General features: G+C 36.2%; 1 protein-coding gene across 1 annotated transcript in view; it reads right to left on the reverse strand.

Moving 5' to 3' along the window:
- Positions 1 to 10,494: 10,494 nt before the first annotated feature.
- The window catches only part of mapre3b (microtubule-associated protein, RP/EB family, member 3b), a 16,253-nt gene continuing 6,747 nt past the window's right edge, over positions 10,495 to 20,000 (reverse strand). Inside the window, exons 3-8 of the mRNA XM_056242837.1 lie at positions 19,762 to 19,889; positions 17,867 to 18,012; positions 17,187 to 17,343; positions 16,020 to 16,168; positions 11,862 to 12,014; positions 10,495 to 11,194 (exon numbers count right to left, since the gene is read on the reverse strand). Coding sequence (XP_056098812.1) covers positions 11,129 to 11,194; positions 11,862 to 12,014; positions 16,020 to 16,168; positions 17,187 to 17,343; positions 17,867 to 18,012; positions 19,762 to 19,882 — 792 coding nt within the window. The 5' untranslated portion in view covers positions 19,883 to 19,889 and the 3' untranslated portion in view covers positions 10,495 to 11,128. The remainder of the gene's footprint in view (positions 11,195 to 11,861; positions 12,015 to 16,019; positions 16,169 to 17,186; positions 17,344 to 17,866; positions 18,013 to 19,761; positions 19,890 to 20,000) is intronic.

Raw genomic sequence — 20,000 nt, forward strand, 5'->3', positions numbered from 1 at the left:
AAGTTAGATGAAGTTCCTGTCAAAATGTATTCGTATAGCGCTCAATTCACATCGTTTCAAAGCAGCTTTACAAAAAGTAATATTGTAAGCTTTATAGGCTATAATATTGAGCAGTTTTAGGGCTAGGCGATATCACGAAATAGCCTATGTTGCTGATGATACACTGTTTGAGATTTAGCCTAGATACTATTGTATTTATTAATTTACCCTGGAGATAAAGTCAGTGCCACTTTTAGTGAGCAATGATCATGACGGCATGAAATTACTGGCATAGAAGGAGAGATAATTTCTATAGGCTGATTTAGGCTAGACAATATTTTTCCGCATTTCATGCAGGGCTCCGGAATTTTACATCATTCGTAAATGCTTCTTCGTTTTTCCATTAGGATCAGTGAATAAACACAAACTCGGGATTTTACACAAATGATGATAACATGTATTTCAGTAAAACATTGTATAAATCCAAAAGTGTGTTTTATTTTATTTTAAAGCAAAACCACGGTGACAAATAAGACAATGATAGGCTACCAAAATAGCATACAAGCCCTGGCCATTGGGGTTTGTGCGTAGGCTACAAAAGGAACAGGGGCGGATCTAGAACAATATTTATGGGGTGGCAAGAGGGGGGCAGGAATTTTTGAGGGGTGGCAACATGGCAGACGTATGAATTTAATGACAGTTAACACAGTTTGATGAGAAATCGTATACACACTACAAAAGGGCATTATTTGTATCTGTTTTGTGGGGGTGGGGGGGTTGAACTATACTCAGTTGAACATTACTCCACAGTGATGAATCCTAAAACAAGCTATAAGCTGCATACCGGTTTTTCCGATAGGATTTTGGGAAATCTATGGTGAGTGGAGAGTGCACCTCTGTCCCTCTAGGGGGGTTGGGGGGCATGCTCCCCCGTAAGAAAATTTTGTGCTTTTTAATGTTAAATTCATCAATCTGGTGCACTTTGAGAGTTCAAAATAAAGAGCTCCAACCCATATTCAGTGTGCAAATTGAACAAAAAAAAACTCAAAACTCTTTTTAGTTGTGATATAGTGTCTGTCTACATTACACTACTATATAATAATAGTTATAATATTAAATAAAATACCCTGTGAACATTCACACGTTTGCTTTATGATAGGCTAAAATTTATCTCCATAAATATTAAATAATATTTTCTTAACATCTACTTACATCAATTGCTCCATCAATATTATTATCACATATTTTACATTTATATTTTTAACTGTACACAAACAACTTAATATAGCTAAGTTTGTGTATATTTTACACGTAGTAAAATACTGTAGGCTACTGCTTATAAACACCAGACAGATAATGATATGTGAAACAGATGTTCTTTACTCATCTCACTTGCACAAAATAAATGCAGTAATATAAAGCATAGAAACGCACAGGTGAAATACACTGAAAATGATATATGCATTTAAAAATTTGCTCGGGTTGAAAACTTATCTCTCTGGTAATGGAACTCGGTCGCTGTTGTCTCTTGCTCTCGCTGTCTCCCGCTCTCGCGGTCAGATCACCGGAAGTTTTCGCCGGAAGTATTTGCCCACACAATAAAGTACGAACGTCAACGGTCGTCATATTATGCACGGAGCGAATTCACTGCAGTCGGACATTGGAGATTCGCGTTCGTAAATTGTCAAATTGGCCATAACTTTTAATTCGTTGCTGCCAACTGGGGTGGCAGCAGGGGTGGCAAGGCTTTCTTTTAGGGTGGCATTTGCCACCCTATGCCACCCCGGTAGATCCGCCCCTGAAAAGGAATAAAAACCGTGCACTGCTGAAATGTGAAGAAAAAAAATATATATTTATTTACTAAAACAGATTTATTATGTCGATCTAGGCTATAGCAAATATTATTATTTATGTGCTCAAGAGCGTATTTAAGCAATATGCCTACATGTTCATATCACTTCTCTGCTGGGTATTTTATTTATTTTATTATAGGCCTTATAATTGCACAGATTTACAGCAGTGTTTTTTTTTATGGTTATGCAGCTAGCCTATATGTGAGTGTTAATATTTAAAACCATTTTTATCCCGTAGCCTATACTACGCATATTAAAACATGGACACGTAATGCGGGGGTGGATAAATAAATTATAGGATTTTTATAATGTCGCAGTCACAGATAGTTGTAGCTAGCCTACATGTTAACCAGTTGACACTTATTAGAAAACATGAATCTTTTAAAACTATAACATAGGGCTTTACAGAACCATATATAGGCCCTCATTTTATTAACAGGTAAACAACAACGAAACATGAGTTTGCCATTAAACATTTTATTTTGCACTTTGTAGCCTACCAAATAATGCACGTTACATCGTTACACAATAATGCAAATAACATCTCGTTAAAAAATGAAACAAAAACGGTCGTGCTTTAAAAATTAAAATCAGCTGCTATTAGGCTACATTCTTACAGTGAATTATCATCATTTGCGTAAAATCCCGAGTTTGTGCTGATCCACCGATCCTGATAGAAGTATAAAGAAGCCAAGTGAATGACGCGCTATAATGTAAAACATCTCACTGAAGTAGGCCTACAGGTGCTGTGTCACCAAGCGTTCGTTTTTAAACAATAACTTAATCTATTCTGTGTCTTAAGTACAATAAAACAGCAATAGATCTTAACTAAAATTACCATGGTAAACCGATAAGATAGCCATACGATTAAAGTATTTAATAGTTCTTTAATACGCCAAATCATTCATAAAATCGTACTTAAAGGAATGCGCATGCTCAGACCTGAATCGTCTACACCAATAAGATTGCGGTATTATAAACCAATAAAATTGGGGGTGGGCGGAGCGACACGTGTCGCCCTGCCCAAAAGTGTCGCCCCGCCCCATCGTCCAGACTGCACTCTGGGGTACTACGTGCTGTTGGGGATTTCACGGGTCGCGTCGCTCTGCTCGCGTCCGGTCTAGACTGCGTCGTACATGTAAGCATACGGTACGAGAGGGTGTGCTGTATCGTGAATACGACGCGAACCGGAGTGCTTGCAAGTTGCAACCCCCATACTATGGCAAGCCAAGAGGGTCAGAATTACGCTATAGATTAATCGCGTTTACAGCCAAACGCCGTAAAATACGGCGTTTTAAAACGTATTTCGCGCGTTTTTTACGCCGTTGTAATTACAGACGCCGTAAAAAAACGCGCGAAATACGTCAATGACGCCGTATTCCACGGCGTATTTTTGTTCATGGAAAGCGCCGCTTTTTACGACGTTCATCTTGCCATATGACGGCGTAAAAAACGCCGTTTTGGTTGAACAGAGCGCGCGTTATTTTACGGCATTTTGCTAATAGTATAATGAGTCACGCCCACTGTTTTACACAGCCAGTAAGTTTGAACTGTTCTCTCCCAATCAATGATGAACTGAGTCAGACCAGACCAATTCAGCACGTATTATTATAGCCAAAGATCATTCGAATCTGTGAATGGTTTATAATTTGTTGTGTATAGCCTACCTACACTCACAATAAAAACAAAACATTGCTTGTATAATGAAGAAAACAAGCAGCTTTCCTTTCCGTGAACTTGCCTCTCAAAAGCAATCATTTTCACCATGAATCGAAATAAATTTTGTGTATAGATAGGCTATTTATTCCTTTTATAGGCTATGATTTTATCCTGTTTTTTTTTCTTGTTCACAGAAGTGCTACAGGTGCATACGATGATGCTTCTGTTCTTTATGCAGCTATTTGTGCATGCAGGCTAAAACTAAACCCCTGGAAAAACATGTTTGTGTGTTTTAATGGGTCACAGACACGTGTAAATTTTAATTTAACAATCTTGTCGGTTAATGAATGGAGATGATCGCGTCGGTTGAAGGTCAACCCCTAAATGAATCCAATTTGTTGATAAAAGGAAACATTTCTAATTTTCGTTTAGTTTAAGTTGTTCAACTAATACTTATATTTTCCTTTATTTCCGGTTTATGTCGATTAGCATAACTGTTTTTAATAGTTTTAGTTTTAGTAAACTAACCCTGAACATCCACAGATCTGTAGCCTAAATTTTGCTATTTTAAGACACTAATATTTACAAATATATAAATGTTTGTCATAAAATAATTTAACAATGCATTATTTTTATAGGCTAACTAACCTTTTACAGTTTTGGATAAAACAGGCCTACATTTTTTGCATAATCTTTGCTTAAAAAATAAAGCATTCATGAATTATTTAATGATATAGGCCTAAACCTATTACTTAAGTGAACTCGTTTATAGTTATACACTCAAATAATGATAATAACAATAATAATAATTATTATTATTACATTTTAGGCTACATATTTAGAAGACATTTTTGTCCAAAACTTACAAGAAAGGAACAAAGCAATTCGTCAAATGTCAGTCATAATACAGTCACAGTCAGTCAGTCAGTCACAATGTCAGTCTAATAATTTATTATTTAGACAATAATAATAAAAGGCTAGGATTATCACAAATAACCACAAGATTTTGACGCTCATCATTCATATTAAATCGTCTATTCCAGCATATTCCACCATTATTGTGGAGCGCGCTTAGCCTGCATGACATGGAGGCGCCGGTGACTTGCATCACTTTCGTTTTCCTAACAACCATGGAAACAACTTAAAATACTCCCTAATTTCTGGTCATACAGAAAAGAATAATACATCATTCGCAACTAAATATATTTGTGTAAACTCACAATAACAAGAAAACAATGTGCTTTTGTAAAATAACTTTCATGCTCTCCGTGAACTGGATCGCGTCTCAAATGAACTGAAAAACAGCGTATAGCCTCACAGACACAGATATATCGTATATAGGCTATATATAATATTATATATATATAGGATATATCAATTATTTATAAAAATATATAGCCTACTATAGAATATTATTTATATCGTAATCATAATCCGTATGAAAGGTGCATTTCTCTCTGGCGCATCCCCTTTACAGCGGAGATGGAGATATGTTAGCTGCCTGATTTAGAAAACATTAGTTTATTAATAAATAATTAAAATACCTCGTTATTTGTTCAGAAACATTTATTATCATTAGCCTACTTTTGCCGGTGCTTTGCGGCAAGATTTATACATACGCTTTAGTATGGGAGGCTATTCCTCCATGCACCCATTTCTAATTTGTTCATTTAAATGTAATGTAAAAGTCTGAAATGTAATAATAATAATTATTATTATTGTTATTATTATTAGAGTGTATAACTATAAACGAGTTCACTTAAGACAGTAATATGTTTATCATAAAATAATTTATGAATGCTTTATTTTTTAAGCAAAAATTAGGCAAAAAATGTAGGCCTATTTTTCCAAAACTGTAAAAGGTTAGGTTATAGTCTATAAAAATAATGCATTGGTAAATTATTTTATGACAAACATATATATATATATATATATATATATATATATATATATATATATATATATATATTTGTAAATATTAGTGTCTTAAAATAGCAAAATTTAGGCTACAGATCTGTGGATGTTCAGGGTTAGTTTACTAAAACTAAAACTATTAAAAACAGTTATGCTAATCGACATAAACCGGAAATAAAGGAAAATATAAGTATTAGTTGAACAACTTAAACTAAACGAAAATTAGAAATGTTTCCTTTTATCAACAAATTGGATTCATTTAGGGGTTTTTTTCCCCTGCGACCTTCAACCGACGCGATCATCTCCATTCATTAACCGACAAGATTGTTAAATTAAAATTTACACGTGTCTGTGACCCATTAAAACACACAAACATGTTTTTCCAGGGGTTTAGTTTTAGCCTGCATGCACAAATAGCTGCATAAAGAACAGAAGCATCATCGTATGCACCTGTAGCACTTCTGTGAACAAGAAAAAAAAACAGGATAAAATCATAGCCTATAAAAGGAATAAATAGCCTATATCTATACACAAAATTTATTTCGATTCATGGTGAAAATGATTGCTTTTGAGAGGCAAGTTCACGGAAAGGAAAGCTGTTTGTTTTCTTCATTATACAAGCAATGTTTTGTTTTTATTGTGAGTGTAGGTAGGCTATACACAACAAATTATAAACCATTCACAGATTCGAATGATCTTTGGCTATAATGATCCGTGCTGAATTGGTCTGACTCAGTTCATCATTGATTGGGAGAGAACAGTTCAAACTTACTGGCTGTGTAAAACAGTGGGCGTGACTCATTATACTATTAGCAAAACGCCGTAAAATAACGCGCGCTCTGTTCAACCAAAACGGCGTTTTTTACGCCGTCATATGGCAAGATGAACGGCGTAAAAAGCGGCGCTTTCCATGCACAATAAAACGCCGTGGAATACGGCGTCATTGACGTATTTCGCGCGTTTTTTTACGGCGTCTGTAATTACAACGGCGTAAAAAACGCGCGAAATACGTTTTAAAACGCCGTATTTTACGGCGTTTGGCTGTAAACGCGATTAATCTATAGCGTAATTCTGACCCTCTTGGCTTGCCATACTATGCGGCCGTTTCACACCGCATGCGTGAGCGGCACTTGAGCAGCGCGTCAGCGTAACTACATCGCCACTGCAGACGCGCGAGAGTATTCACACTGGAAGCTTTTGTACAGTGTCACAGCAGCGGCTCCAAAGCTACATATATAGGCTAAGCGAGCAATTCTTTACAAAGAAGTTTTAGAAGTTGGTAATTTATAAAATTGATAGTCTTGAAAGTTTGTTATGGGGAGGTGTACAACATTCACATATAAATGTTAAACAAAACAACACAGAAAACAGCTCCAATCTATTCGTTTCAGTCATACTTTCGATATGTTTACAAGACTACAAAACACACACACACAAAACTGCACACTTGGGTTTAATTTGGGTTGTAGCTGTCTGTGTTACATAAACTAAAAGAAAGTTTAAATTATATATAATATTTTCTGGCTAGTTTACAAGTTTTATATATAATACACCTATATATATATATATATATATATATATATATATATATATATATATATATATTTAAAATAAATATAATACACCATTATATTTATTTTAAATATAATAGGCCTATATTTATATAATATATATTCACCCAAACTGAATAATTAAAAACAAGTTTAAACGGGTAGCCTAATCTTCTGTAGGCCTAACTATTTTTTAGTCTTCATTTTCTTTTCTTTTTTTGCCAACTCAAGTTCTTGTTTAAACTCACTAGACATGCTTATTCTGTGCATTTTGGGCACTTTTTGTGTGAAATTTTGTCCATCAAAAGTGTATTCACTTTAATTGAGCGTGGAGAAGTGCAGCAAAAAAAGATTCGACGCCGAAACCCCCGCTTCACTGCTGCTCACGCGCCGCTCCTGCTCGACGCTCACGCGCTGCTCACGCATGCGGTGTGAAACGGCCGTCAGACGTGACTTATTCACGAGACAGCACTAGCCAAAACTTTGTCCGGGCCTTATGTCTGATGTCGGGTTACACAAAGCAAATCGTCTACAAAATTATTTAGTTTTCCTATTTAATGACCGACAATTTAGTTGTAATACTAATTTTGGCATAAGGCTTATTAGCATTAGGCTATAGCCTGAAAGGTCTGATTTAGCCTACACACTGTCACAACACAACAGTAACACATTTTTTTTCACAATGACATTTGAGTTCATGATTTTAATGTGTTTTTTTTTTTTTTTTGGCAGACTAAAAACTAATTGTCCACCCCCCGTCCTGCCTGTGTAGCTAGGTGTCACGGTGGCGTTCTAATCAATTTTACACAAAATATACTTTAAAACAAACACCACAGACTGCTTAGACAAAGATTTTACGCTACCTAACAAACACAAAATCATTAATGTTTAAGAAACCTTCTGCAGTCCCTAATGGACCAAAATGCTCTGTTCGACTTTTCTGAGATCATCTACTCTTCCCTGTGGATGACCTGTGACCTACTTTCTGTAAGACCTGAATTTTTGAGTTTGAATTTTTGAGATTGAATTTTAGAAAACTGAGTTTGAAGTTCCGAATTTCTTCATCTTGAAAACTTGAATGTGTATTTTTTTAAACTGAATATATGCAGTATTTGAATTCAGAACAAAAAAACTAGCTGTTTGAAAATACATGTCTATAAAATTCAGCCATAAAAACCTTTCAATTTGTTAAATTTCAAATGTTCAATATTCGTTTAAAAAAATCAAATTCAGAACTATTTAAACTACCACCTAAAATTCAATTTTGTTAGATTACACTTGCAAATAATTCAAATTTACACAATTCAAATTCAAATCATTTTGTCATATTATTAGCTCCATACTCCTGCGCATACATTTGCGGTTTGTTATCGATGTGTTATGAAAAAAAACGGTACTTTTCGGTTTCACAAGATTATTTTAAAGATGTTGAAAAATAATCCTTTTTAATTAATCTTAACTGAATTTTATTTTCAAATATGTTTCTTGTTTTTCTTTACACTTAATAATATTCCCAGGTCACTGCATCTTATAAAAAACCTTCATTAAGCTCATTTGTTACGTTTTATTTTCCCTCAACAAAGTAAAACTACACAGCAAAACTCAAGTTCATCGCTTTGACCTTTTCAAACATCATATACTGTACATATTTTATGATGTATTGTATTATAGCGGATGCCATAGATATATAAACATAGATGTATATATACATACATATTCGTATACATATCTATAGCAGATGCTCTTTATTATTATTTGTCGATTTATCAATGTCTATTGTAACAGTGGATTGAAAAACAGCAGTATAGTGTAAATAAAGCAGTGAACACGCGTGTCTTTCATTCCCCGCACACATTTTTATTTTACATAGTAAAACTCCAAATGGATGCTTGTTTGCATTCGACAGCAGGGGTGAAAGGTTAATGACACAGGTCCTGTCAATCAAAATCAACCTGTGATATCTGTGCAACAAAACAAAGACAGAGAATGAAATGTTAAATTAAAATATAGCAGCTAAAAAACTCTGTTCCATGTTGTTGTCAGTCAGTTAAACATTAGTAATGCTTTTATTTGCCATTTTCATTTAGTGTTATTTGTTCGTATTGATGCCGTTTTTAACGGTTTCCTTCATAAATAAATAAAACTCTCACACCTGCACTAATAATAATGATTTATCAGCAAGTACTGAGAAAACACACACACAAACTCAACACTTTTTTATAGTCACTAGGACACATTTCTCGGTCACTTATATAAGGAAAACTCGATGTTTATGTGGATAAACTGAGGATTATTGGCACGAAACGCATTCAATGACGACATCTGTCAGATTACATGAATACATTTCAAACATCAGCAAAACTCAGGCATGTTTACATACGGTGAGATTTAAAGCAAACATAAAGAAAACTGAATTATTTGCAACATTTACACAGTATTCCGAATCTAAAATGAAATGGTATTACAGCATTATGTGTATCTGAACACCCACACAGGTTCAGTTATGACTATCTATACAAAAGGGGAGATTTATCAATAATTTATTGTAATGTAAACATGCGCTATGTAAAACAGCAGTGAGTTGTAAACAGCAGAGTGTTATTCTGGTTAAGAGCATTTACACAAGCACTCAGTGTGTAATGCTGCGGTTGTTAGTGTTTAAGAGTGGGAAAGTGAGCTAAACCTCTGCTAGTGTTCTGGAAGAATGACTTTTGAAGTGTTTTGCTAGTTTTGAATGTGAAATTAATGTGCCAAAGCTGGGAAGAGTTTTGAGAAAGTGACCTACGTTTTTGAGAAAATGTGTCGTAGCGATTGTAAAAAAAAACAAGCACTTAAGACTCAGTGTAGTTGTCAACACATCGTGATCCTGGTCTGATTGTGAATCTGTTCTCGGATCAGGAGGACGTGTGGATTCAGCCCGTCTGGGGTTTATCAGAGGAGCTTTACAGGGAAACTGCTTTCTGTCACGGGATTTAAAAAAATAAAGTAATTGTGTCTTTATTGTATCTCAAAATTCAGACTTTATTTCTCACAATTGCAAGTTAATAACTTATAATTCAGATTTTTTAATGCAATTTTTCCCGCAATAGCGAGTTTATATTTTGCAATTTGACTTTTTCACAAGTGATTTCAAATTTTGCAATTCTGACTTTTTTTTTGCAATAGCGAGTTTATATTCATTTATATATTTATTTCTCACAATTGCAAGATACAACTCACAATTCAGATTTTTTCATGCACTTTTTCAAGCGAGTTCATACAGTATTTCGCAACGGTTTTCTCGTAATAGCGAGATTATATATATTTTGCAATTCGACTTTTTCGTATTAGCAAGTTTGTGTTTTGTAATTCTACCTTTTTTCCACGCAATAGCGATATTATATTTTGCAATTCTGACTTTTTTCACAATAGTGATTATATATTTTGCAATTCTGACTTTTTTCTTGCAATTATGAGACAAAAAAAAATCGTATAATTGCAGGTTATGAATAGAACTGCGAAATATAAACTCGCTATTGCAAGAAAAAAAATGTGTGATGTGGAAAAAAAGAGCTTTTTTTTTTTATTCAATGACTTTATCAAAACTTTAAGAAAAAATAAAGTCTGAATTATGCGATAAAAGGTCACAATTACCCATTTATTTTTTAATTCCTTGGCGGAAACAAATTTCCATCGGTTTCCGTACACTGTCCACTTAATTCATCGCAACTAAAAACCCTTCTAAAGTTAAGGAAAAAAATTATAATATATATATATATATATATATATTTAAAAAAAAACATCAGCATTAAACTCTCTAATAAATTAGCTGATTGGAGCCCAAATAAAAAACGTATTCAATAACCTTGGCTGTGTGTGTGTCAGCTACATCAGCACCGCAAAAGATCAGTGTGTGTGTGTGTGTGTGTGTGTGAGAAAGTGTGTGAAACTGTCACTGCATCATCATTCAGTTTCAGGTTCAGTGCTCGAGTCATCTGGACTCTCAATTAAAACCCACAGCCAATAAAACATCAGCATCACTGCACCTCATTAGCATAGACACGCCCCTACTCAGTCTATTAGCCTATATCACACCACGCCCCGGTGTCTGCTGGAGTGTAAAAGAGGGAGAGAAAAGAGAGACGGCATGGAGAGAGAGAATGATGGGATTGCAGTGAGGAAGAGGAGGATTGATCAGTATTCATCCTGATCTCGTGGCTGATCGTCGATGTCTTCGTCTTCCGGAGGCGCAAAACCATCCTGAAGAACAAGACAAATATGAATAAACATTACGTTTCTGTCAGGCGTCGAACAGATTCTGCAAAATCAAATCCCAGGACTTTTCAAGCACTACTTTTTAGTTTTTTTCCAAGCACTACAATCAGAGATCTCACTTATCAAACAATATCTTTCTTTATTATCTTTTAAATTCTAACAAAATAAACCAATAAAACGAAACGGTGCAGATAAAGTGCAGCACAAGCAATGACTAGTAACTCTAACCAGTGAAAGGATGCGATGATAAAGATATCGCTTTCCTTATTCAAAGTTTCAAACTGACCTTTTCTCCCATGAATATATGATTGACTTGAAGAATTAAAGATGAATCATAAACTTGGATATTAATGAGCAATATTGCACTCACAGCCGTGTAATGCCTCTATATCTGTATCAGACGGACTGCAGTGTTAATTTTGTGTGAAAAGATTGTTTTATCAATAAAATTAAAAATAAATTGTCTTTCAATAATTTTAAAAATGTAAAAAGTAAAATTCAAGCACTTTGTACGAGGCCGGGTCACTGTTTATGACGTCATGTGTAAATAAATCATGCCATGGTTAAGTGAATGTCATTATTAGCATGTTTAGTTGCACTAACTGACCACGATGCATTGCATTAACAGCGCCTGTGTTTCAATGCACGTCACCTCTGTGGCGTAGAGGACCTCCAGGACTTTGCCGAGGACGGGGTTCGTGTCGCTCTCGTGCTCTTGACACACCAGCTCAATGTCTCTGAGTTTGCTGAAGTAAAAATCTCTTTCTTTCTCCAAACCGTTGACCGTCAATTTCAGATCCATCAGCTGCAGGCAAACACACAACACACCGCTTAGTGGACGATTCAACCACTCCAATTCTCTTTTTCGTAGTCGCTTAATCTTATTTATGTTTTGTCTGTACGTGAATCTATAGTACTTCATCAATTCTGGTTGGTTAATAACAATTGAATGCTAATCGAATGGATCGTGATGTGTTAAAGTAGCACACAATATCTGAAATACATACATATTTAAATTAGGCTGCATTCTGCACTTCTCATTGGCTCATGCGTTATTATGTGTCATATTTAATGCACTTCTCATTGGCTCATGCTTGTGTTCAGAGTTTAACATATATGCTAATCGCATCCAAAATAAAAGTTTGTGTTTACATAATATATGTGTGTGTACTGTGTATGATTATTTGGTATATATATAAATACAAACATGTGCATGTATACATTTAAGAAAAATGTGTTATTATTTGTCATATTTAAATTAGGCTGCATTCTGCACTTCTCATTGGCTCCTCCATTATTATGCGTCATATTTAATGCACTTCTCATTGGCTCATGTGTTATTATGTGTCATATTTAATCCACTCTCATTGGCTCATGTGTTATGTGTCATATTTAATCCACTTCTCATTGGCTCATGTGTTATGTGTCATATTTAATCCACTTCTCATTGGCTCATGTGTTATTATGTGTCATATTTAATCCACTTCTCATTGGCTCATGTGTTATGTGTCATATTTAAATTAGGCTGCATTCTGCACTTCTCATTGGCTCATGTGTTATGTGTCATATTTAAATTAGGCTGCATTCTGCCCTTCTCATTGGCTCATGCTTGTGTTCAGAGTTAAACATATACAGGTCCTTCTCAAAAAATTAGCATATTGTGATAAAGTTCATTATTTTCCATAATGTAATGATCAAAATTAAACTTTCATATATTTTAGATTCATTGCACACCAACTGAAATATTTCAGGTCTTTTATTGTTTTAATACTGATGATTTTGGCATACAGCTCATGAAAACCCAAAATTCCTGTCTCAAAAAAATAGCATATTTCATCTGACCAATAAAATAAGTGTTTTTAATACAAAAATAAAAGTCAACCTTTAAATAATTATGTTCAGTTATGCACTCAATAGTCAATACTTGGTCGGGAATCCTTTTGCAGAAATGACTGCTTCAATGCGGCGTGGCATGGAGGCAATCAGCCTGTGGCACTGCTGAGGTGTTATGGAGGCCCAGGATGCTTCGATAGCGGCCTTAAGCTCATCCAGAGTGTTGGGTCTTGCGTCTCTCAACTTTCTCTTCACAATATCCCACAGTTTCTCTATAGGGTTCAGGTCAGGAGAGCTGGCAGGCCAATTGAGCACAGTAATACCATGGTCAGTAAACCATTTACCAGTGGTTTTGGCACTGTGAGCAGGTGCCAGGTCGTGCTGAAAAAAGAAATCTTCATCTCCATAAAGCTTTTCAGCAGATGGAAGCATGAAGTGCTCCAAAATCTCCTGATAGCTGCATTGACCCTGCCCTTGATAAAACACAGTGCACCAACACCAGCAGCTGACATGGCACCCCAGACCATCACTGACTGTGGGTACTTGACACTGGACTTCAGGCATTTTGGCATTTCCTTCTCCCCAGTCTTCCTCCAGACTCTGGCACCTTGATTTCCGAATGACATGCAAAACTGAGCAACAGTCCAGTGCTGCTTCTCTGTAGCCCAGGTCAGGCGCTTCTGCCGCTGTTTCTGGTTCAAAAGTGGCTTGACCTGGGGAATGCGGCACCTGTAGCCCATGTCCTGCACACGCCTGTGCACGGTGGCTCTGGATGTTTCTACTCCAGACTCAGTCCACTGCTTCCGCAGGTCCCCCAAGGTCTGGAATCGGTCCTTCTCCGCAATCTTCCTCAGGGTCCGGTCACCTCTTCTCGTTGTGCAGCGTTTTTTGTAGGGATGGCCCGATACCATTTTTTTTCAAACCGATACGAGTACGAGTATTTACATTTGTGTACTTGCCGATACCGAGTACCGATACCGATATTTCTACCGCAAAAGTAATAGGCTCCCAGAAAAGAAGACGACTATTTTAGAACACAGATTAGAAGACTGTTTTTATTTTCTTCTCTGCTTGTTTTAACAAGTCTAAAAATAAATAAAAATTAGTAAAATAATAAATGTATTAACACACAAACCACTGTTAATTTAACATAAAAGCAAGCAGATACTGCGTGCATGGTCTGGCATGACTGAATGCGCGCCAAGTGCGCTCCCTTAATAAATCCTAAAAGCTGACACTTCATCGCGATCTCACACATCTCTGTTATTATCAATGAAGCTGACTGCACAATCAATCTTTCATAATATCCACACTTTGTTTGTTATAATTAGAGGATTTGCCAGCATACAGAATTCAGCACTGAACAAAAAAGTCAGTTTTGAGCGGTGAGGGGAGTCTATCTTAAATGCTTCTGATTGGCCATTGCGTTCAAGAAATCAACACATATGTCTGTGATTGGCTACATCGCTCAACGCTGTAACCATGTTATGAATAGAAACTCTGGCCTGTAAATCGTTTCTATTTTGTTGTAGTTGTTCTTGTTGCTTTTCTGCAAGAGATGAATAAAAATCTTTTAGTTTTTATGTTTTATTCATAGATATTTCTAGTTTGCGGGAGTCCCGCGAATCGTTTTATTCTCCCGTAACCCGCACACACAGAGTGAGTGCATTACCGCCCGCGCGCGCGCTCGGCCATCAGATCTATGATGCGTCTTCAGATGTTTAATTAGATTGCTGGTGTTAAACGATGTACTTTCTTTCCCTCCTCTCGACACCTTAGCTGAACATAACTCACAGTCTGCCTTGCTGTTGTCATCACCCCTTATCTTGAAATGAGCCCAAACCGCCGACATTATACTTTCCTATGCCTCAGTTCACCTCGACAAAGCACTCGCGGCGGCCAGTTTCGTTTTGCAAAATGTACGTGGTATCGGTGCATGGTATCGGCTAATTTTTATGAGTACGAGTACGAGTATATTAGGACAGTATCGGCCCGATCCCCGATGCCAGTATCGGTATCGGGCCATCCCTAGTTTTTTGCCACACTTTTTCCTTCCCACAGATTTCCCACTGAGGTGCCTTGATACAGCACTCTGGGAACAGCCTATTTGTTCAGAAATTTCTTTCCGTCTTACCCTCTTGCTTGAGGGTGTCAATGATGGCCTTCTGGACAGCAGTCAGGTCGGCAGTCTTACCCATGATTGCGGTTTTGAGTAATGAAACAGGCTGGGAGTTTTAAAAAGCCTCAGGAATCTTTTGCAGGTGTTTAGAGTTAATTAGTTGATTCAGATGATTAGGTTAATAGCTTGTTTAGAGACCCTTTTCATGATATGATAATTTTTTGAGACAGGAATTTTGGGTTTTCATGAGCTGTATGCCAAAATCATCAGTATTAAAACAATAAAAGACTTCAGTTGGTGTGCAATGAATCTAAAATATATGAAAGTTTAATTTTTATCATTACATTATGGAAAATAATGAACTTTATCACAATATGCAAATTTTTTGAGAAGGACCTGTATATATTAATGTTAATTGCATCCAAAATAAAAGTTTGTGTTTACATAATATATGTGTGTGAGCTGTGTATGATTATTTGGTATACATAAATACAAACATGTGCATCATGTATATATTTAAGAAAAATGTGTTATTTATATATAAAATATTTATATATATAATATGAATTATGTATAAATATATATACATAATTTACATGCAAATATTTCTTAAATATATATACATGCATATGTGTGTATTTATATATACACAGTACACACACATAAATTATGTAAACACAAACTATTATTTTGTTATTTATTTTGGATGCGATTAATGGGTGCCCAGCACTAATATTTATATATTATAAATATGTTTCTACTTCTAACCTCTTTCTGCATTTGTAAAAATGTTATAAAACCATCAAGTGAAGTTAGGGTTAAGTTGGGTCACAGCTGTCGCAGTAAACTGGTGTTCACCTGCTGGTTGAGCTCCATGATCTCGGCGTCGCCGCCTCCGTTTCGTGTCATCGGGATGTTCCGCCGGATCCCGGTCGAGGGGACGGCGCTGATGACGCGCGGGGGGGCGGGCATCGTCTTCGGGGCCGTCGGGGATGTCCGCTGGGGTCCTATATGTGAAATCTAAGTCATTAGCCAATCACAACACACCACTTCACACAGCAGCCAATCACAGAGCAGAGGCTCAAGATCCATTCCAAGAGTCTCGGAGCATGATGATGAACACACACTTAAAATCCAAAGCCCAGAAACAGAGCGCCAGAAAAACTATTTTCATAGTTATTGTGTACGAAGGTGCAAAAGTTTTTTATTCTTTCTTTTTACTCTTCCTTATTATTGTTTCTGTATTTTATACATTAACACTTATTTATTATCATTATTGTTATTATTTATATGAACATACATATTTTTCTTCTTTCTTATTATTTTTGTATATCTTTATTTTTTGTTTACTGTATATAATAAATAATAAATAAAAAAGGTTAATAATAAAGAATATATATATATATATATATATTAAAATAAAACTGAATTAAAACGGAATATATATATATATATATATATATATATATTAAAGAATATATCATAAAATAATAATAAAATAAAAACAAGAATGTTTAAAAAATATATACATATTAGTTAATAAAATAATAAAGATGATATATATATATATATATATATTATATATACATATGCATATTATTCTTTATTTTCATTTTGATTATTATTTCTATTATATATATATAAAATAAAAAGTAATAAAATAAATAAAATAAAAGAAGAAATGTGTGTGTGTTTGTGTGTGTATATATATATAAATAAATAAATAAATAAATAAAATGCTGATTTATTAATTATTTATTATATTTTTTATCTCTCTTGTTGAAAAGCATCAATAAAAAGAATCAAACAGAAATCCAGAGCCAGAACACACAAGATCAGATCCGAAACAAATTCAAGCCTGAAAACAAACACAAAACCATTAGTTTGCAAAGGTTTCTCGCAGAGACTCAACGCAGGCGAGCGAAGCACACACAGACACACGCGTGCGGAGGGTGTGTGTGTGTGTGTGCGTCGGGTTACCTGCCGCTCTGGAGGAGCTCTTGGATTGGTGGAAAAGGACTTCACCTGGGTTGGGGAGAGGTGTGATGTCTTGGCCCTGTCGCGCGAACTGAGGGTCGTACTCCTTCCCGTCGTAGTTGGCGTCGAATAACTTCTTAAACCACTGAACAAACTCGAAGTTGTCCTGAAACCTCCCTTTCACGAGCTTCTCCACTGGAATGATCTGAAATCAGACATTGCGTGTAAGAAGGTACGGGTGTGTCGCAATATATCGCAATACAAAAATGCGTTGTGGATAGTTCACCCATAATAAAATTCAAGTTTTAGTGTCAGTACAACATTAAACTACTATATATAATGTTGAATATAATTTATAATAATGCATATTTGTGTGTCCTGATAATGCCACATGTCTTGTTATCAGTAAAAGTGGCCTATACATTATTTTAAATAAATTTACGCAGTGAAAGAGTGCAAGCATTCGTCTAAAATAATGATATTTTCAGCTTCAGGATCATGAATATTGTTATTCTGGTGTCTCTATTGTTCATTGGGTTTCCAGCATCAAGTCTATTCATTTACACACACAACGTAATATCAAATTTAGCATTTTAATCAACAGGAGTTTTTTGTTCATCTTTTGTCTTGTAGTATCGCAGTAATATGGTGTGGTGATGTGTGTCGGATCGATGTTTCTCGATGTTTTTCCCATGTTTTATGTTCCTCAGGCGAACTGTCGCTCTCACCTTGTCGACGCTCATCCTCTTGAACGCCGCCTGCAACACTTTGAAGTTGTTGATGTATTCGTGCTCCAGCTTGGCCTGAAACTTCACCTTCCTCAGCAGGATCGAGCCGGGAAACAGCATGTCCATGAACTGACAGTACGCCGCACCTGAGGACCGTCCCGAACACAACACATCGAGTCAAGACAGCTTTATTTATATACGACAGAGTGTTTCAAAGCAGCTTTACAGAGATAATAATAATAATAATGCAACAAAGTTTGAGTCTAGAAGAAAATAGAGTCTCAGTCCAGCTTAAGCAAGTTCAGTGATGGTCCATTTCTGTTGTAAAAAAGTTATTAATTTAGTTCATATGTATATATATATATATATATACAGCCGCTCTGGAGTAAACCGTGATGTCATCGTCCAGCTCAGTTCAGTTCTCATATTATGCTGTCAAAGCAGGAGATCAATAATATTGTTGAATATGTTACATTTAATGTAACCCGCCTATAGCCGCACATTACTAACATGCTCTTTAAATAACAAAAACAATATTACGCCATTGACTTTAGCCCCGGTCTCAGTTGGTCAACGGCTCAGTCTATCTCAGTTCCTCAGAATAGCAACGCTCCATCAATGCGGCTGAACACACACTCGTTCTCAGACCCGCCACCCATAGACGCACAAATAGGTGCAAATGCATTTGCTATTTAAACAACGTGGCGCAGGACGTGAAAATGAAAACTGCGTCAGGCTAAAGCTAGCAAAACACACTTGTGTCGCGCCGGGTGTATGATAGGACCCAGAGACAACACGCGCAAGGGCCGTACCCATTGATATCCATAATAAAGGCTAGATGTCTCGTCCGCGCTGCTGGCCAATGGAGGTCGACGTCCGCACTGGCGGCCATCTTGCCACAGGCAGCTCGCTCACTCTAACATTGTGTTTTAATGGTGCATTTACTTTTTAAATAACCATAACTTTTCAAACGGTTTGGTTTGTTATAAACGTCAGAGATGTAGTTATGACACTGCACATTAATGAATAATAAGTGTATCAATAAATAATCATCCAGAATGATAGCCACGTTAATAACGTTTGTAAGAAACCAAACCATTTGTAAATCCGTCAAGATTTCAACGAGATAAGAGTATTAGTGTTCCACAGAGCCCGCCAGAAAGCTTGCCTGTGACAAGATGGCCGCCGGTGATGCCGAAAGAGACTCCGCCGTAAGACATCTAGCCTTTATTATGGAGATCTACGACCGTACCCACCACTGAGGTTCTGTGTATATGATGAAGGGGTAACACTTTATTTTAAGGTGCTTGTAATAAGCAGTAATTAACAGTTAATAAGACACTTATAAGACCTTATAAGATGCATATAAGATGCACATAAGCATTAACTACTTCATATAAGGGTTAATTAAAGCTCCAGGCCCTGAAGAGATCAGGGAAACTACTCCCTCTTGGGAAGGTCAATTTTTTAGGGACTGGGAGTTTGTGTTACCATTTATGTTTGTTCGGCTGTTCTAAAAGTGCAATGTATTGATACTTGAGAAATGTATTATTTAATTTTATTTATTTATTATCATTAGTTAATGCTTATATGCATCTTATAAGGTCTTATAAGTGTCTTATTAACTGTTAATTACTGCTTATTACAAGCACCTTAAAATAAAGTGTTACCGCGGGCTTTATGTTCACTGAATGAAATGTAATGTAACATCTATGCAAAATAATCCTTGAAACTTTCTCATTGGAATATGTGATTGTGTTTTGTCAACAATAAGCATAAACATTCTGCATTTCCATTTTATGTCCCCCCCACCCCACAACCCCCACCCCCCACAACCCCCTAGCAAGATCACACAGCCCTGGACGCGCGCGATGCTAGCAGCGCTAGTAGCGTACCTGAGCAGAGCTGCTCGATCTTGGTGTAGTTGAGGTGAAGCGAGTCGTTGACCCAAGCCAGCATATCATGTCTGCTCAGGTTCTCGATCGTCATCGATGTGGAGTAAACGTTCACCGCCATCCCCTAACTACGGATCAAGCAGACGAAAGCAGCGTTACACAAACAGCCAGCGTTACACAACAGTTCAGCTAACAGAATGCTAGCAGCTAACAGAACGCTAACAGCTAACATTCACAAA

The sequence above is a fragment of the Rhinichthys klamathensis genome, unplaced genomic scaffold (assembly GCF_029890125.1).
Source record: "Rhinichthys klamathensis goyatoka isolate OS25496 unplaced genomic scaffold, OSU_Roscu_1.1 h1tg000758l_1, whole genome shotgun sequence".
NCBI classification, from domain to species: Eukaryota; Metazoa; Chordata; class Actinopteri; order Cypriniformes; family Leuciscidae; genus Rhinichthys; species Rhinichthys klamathensis.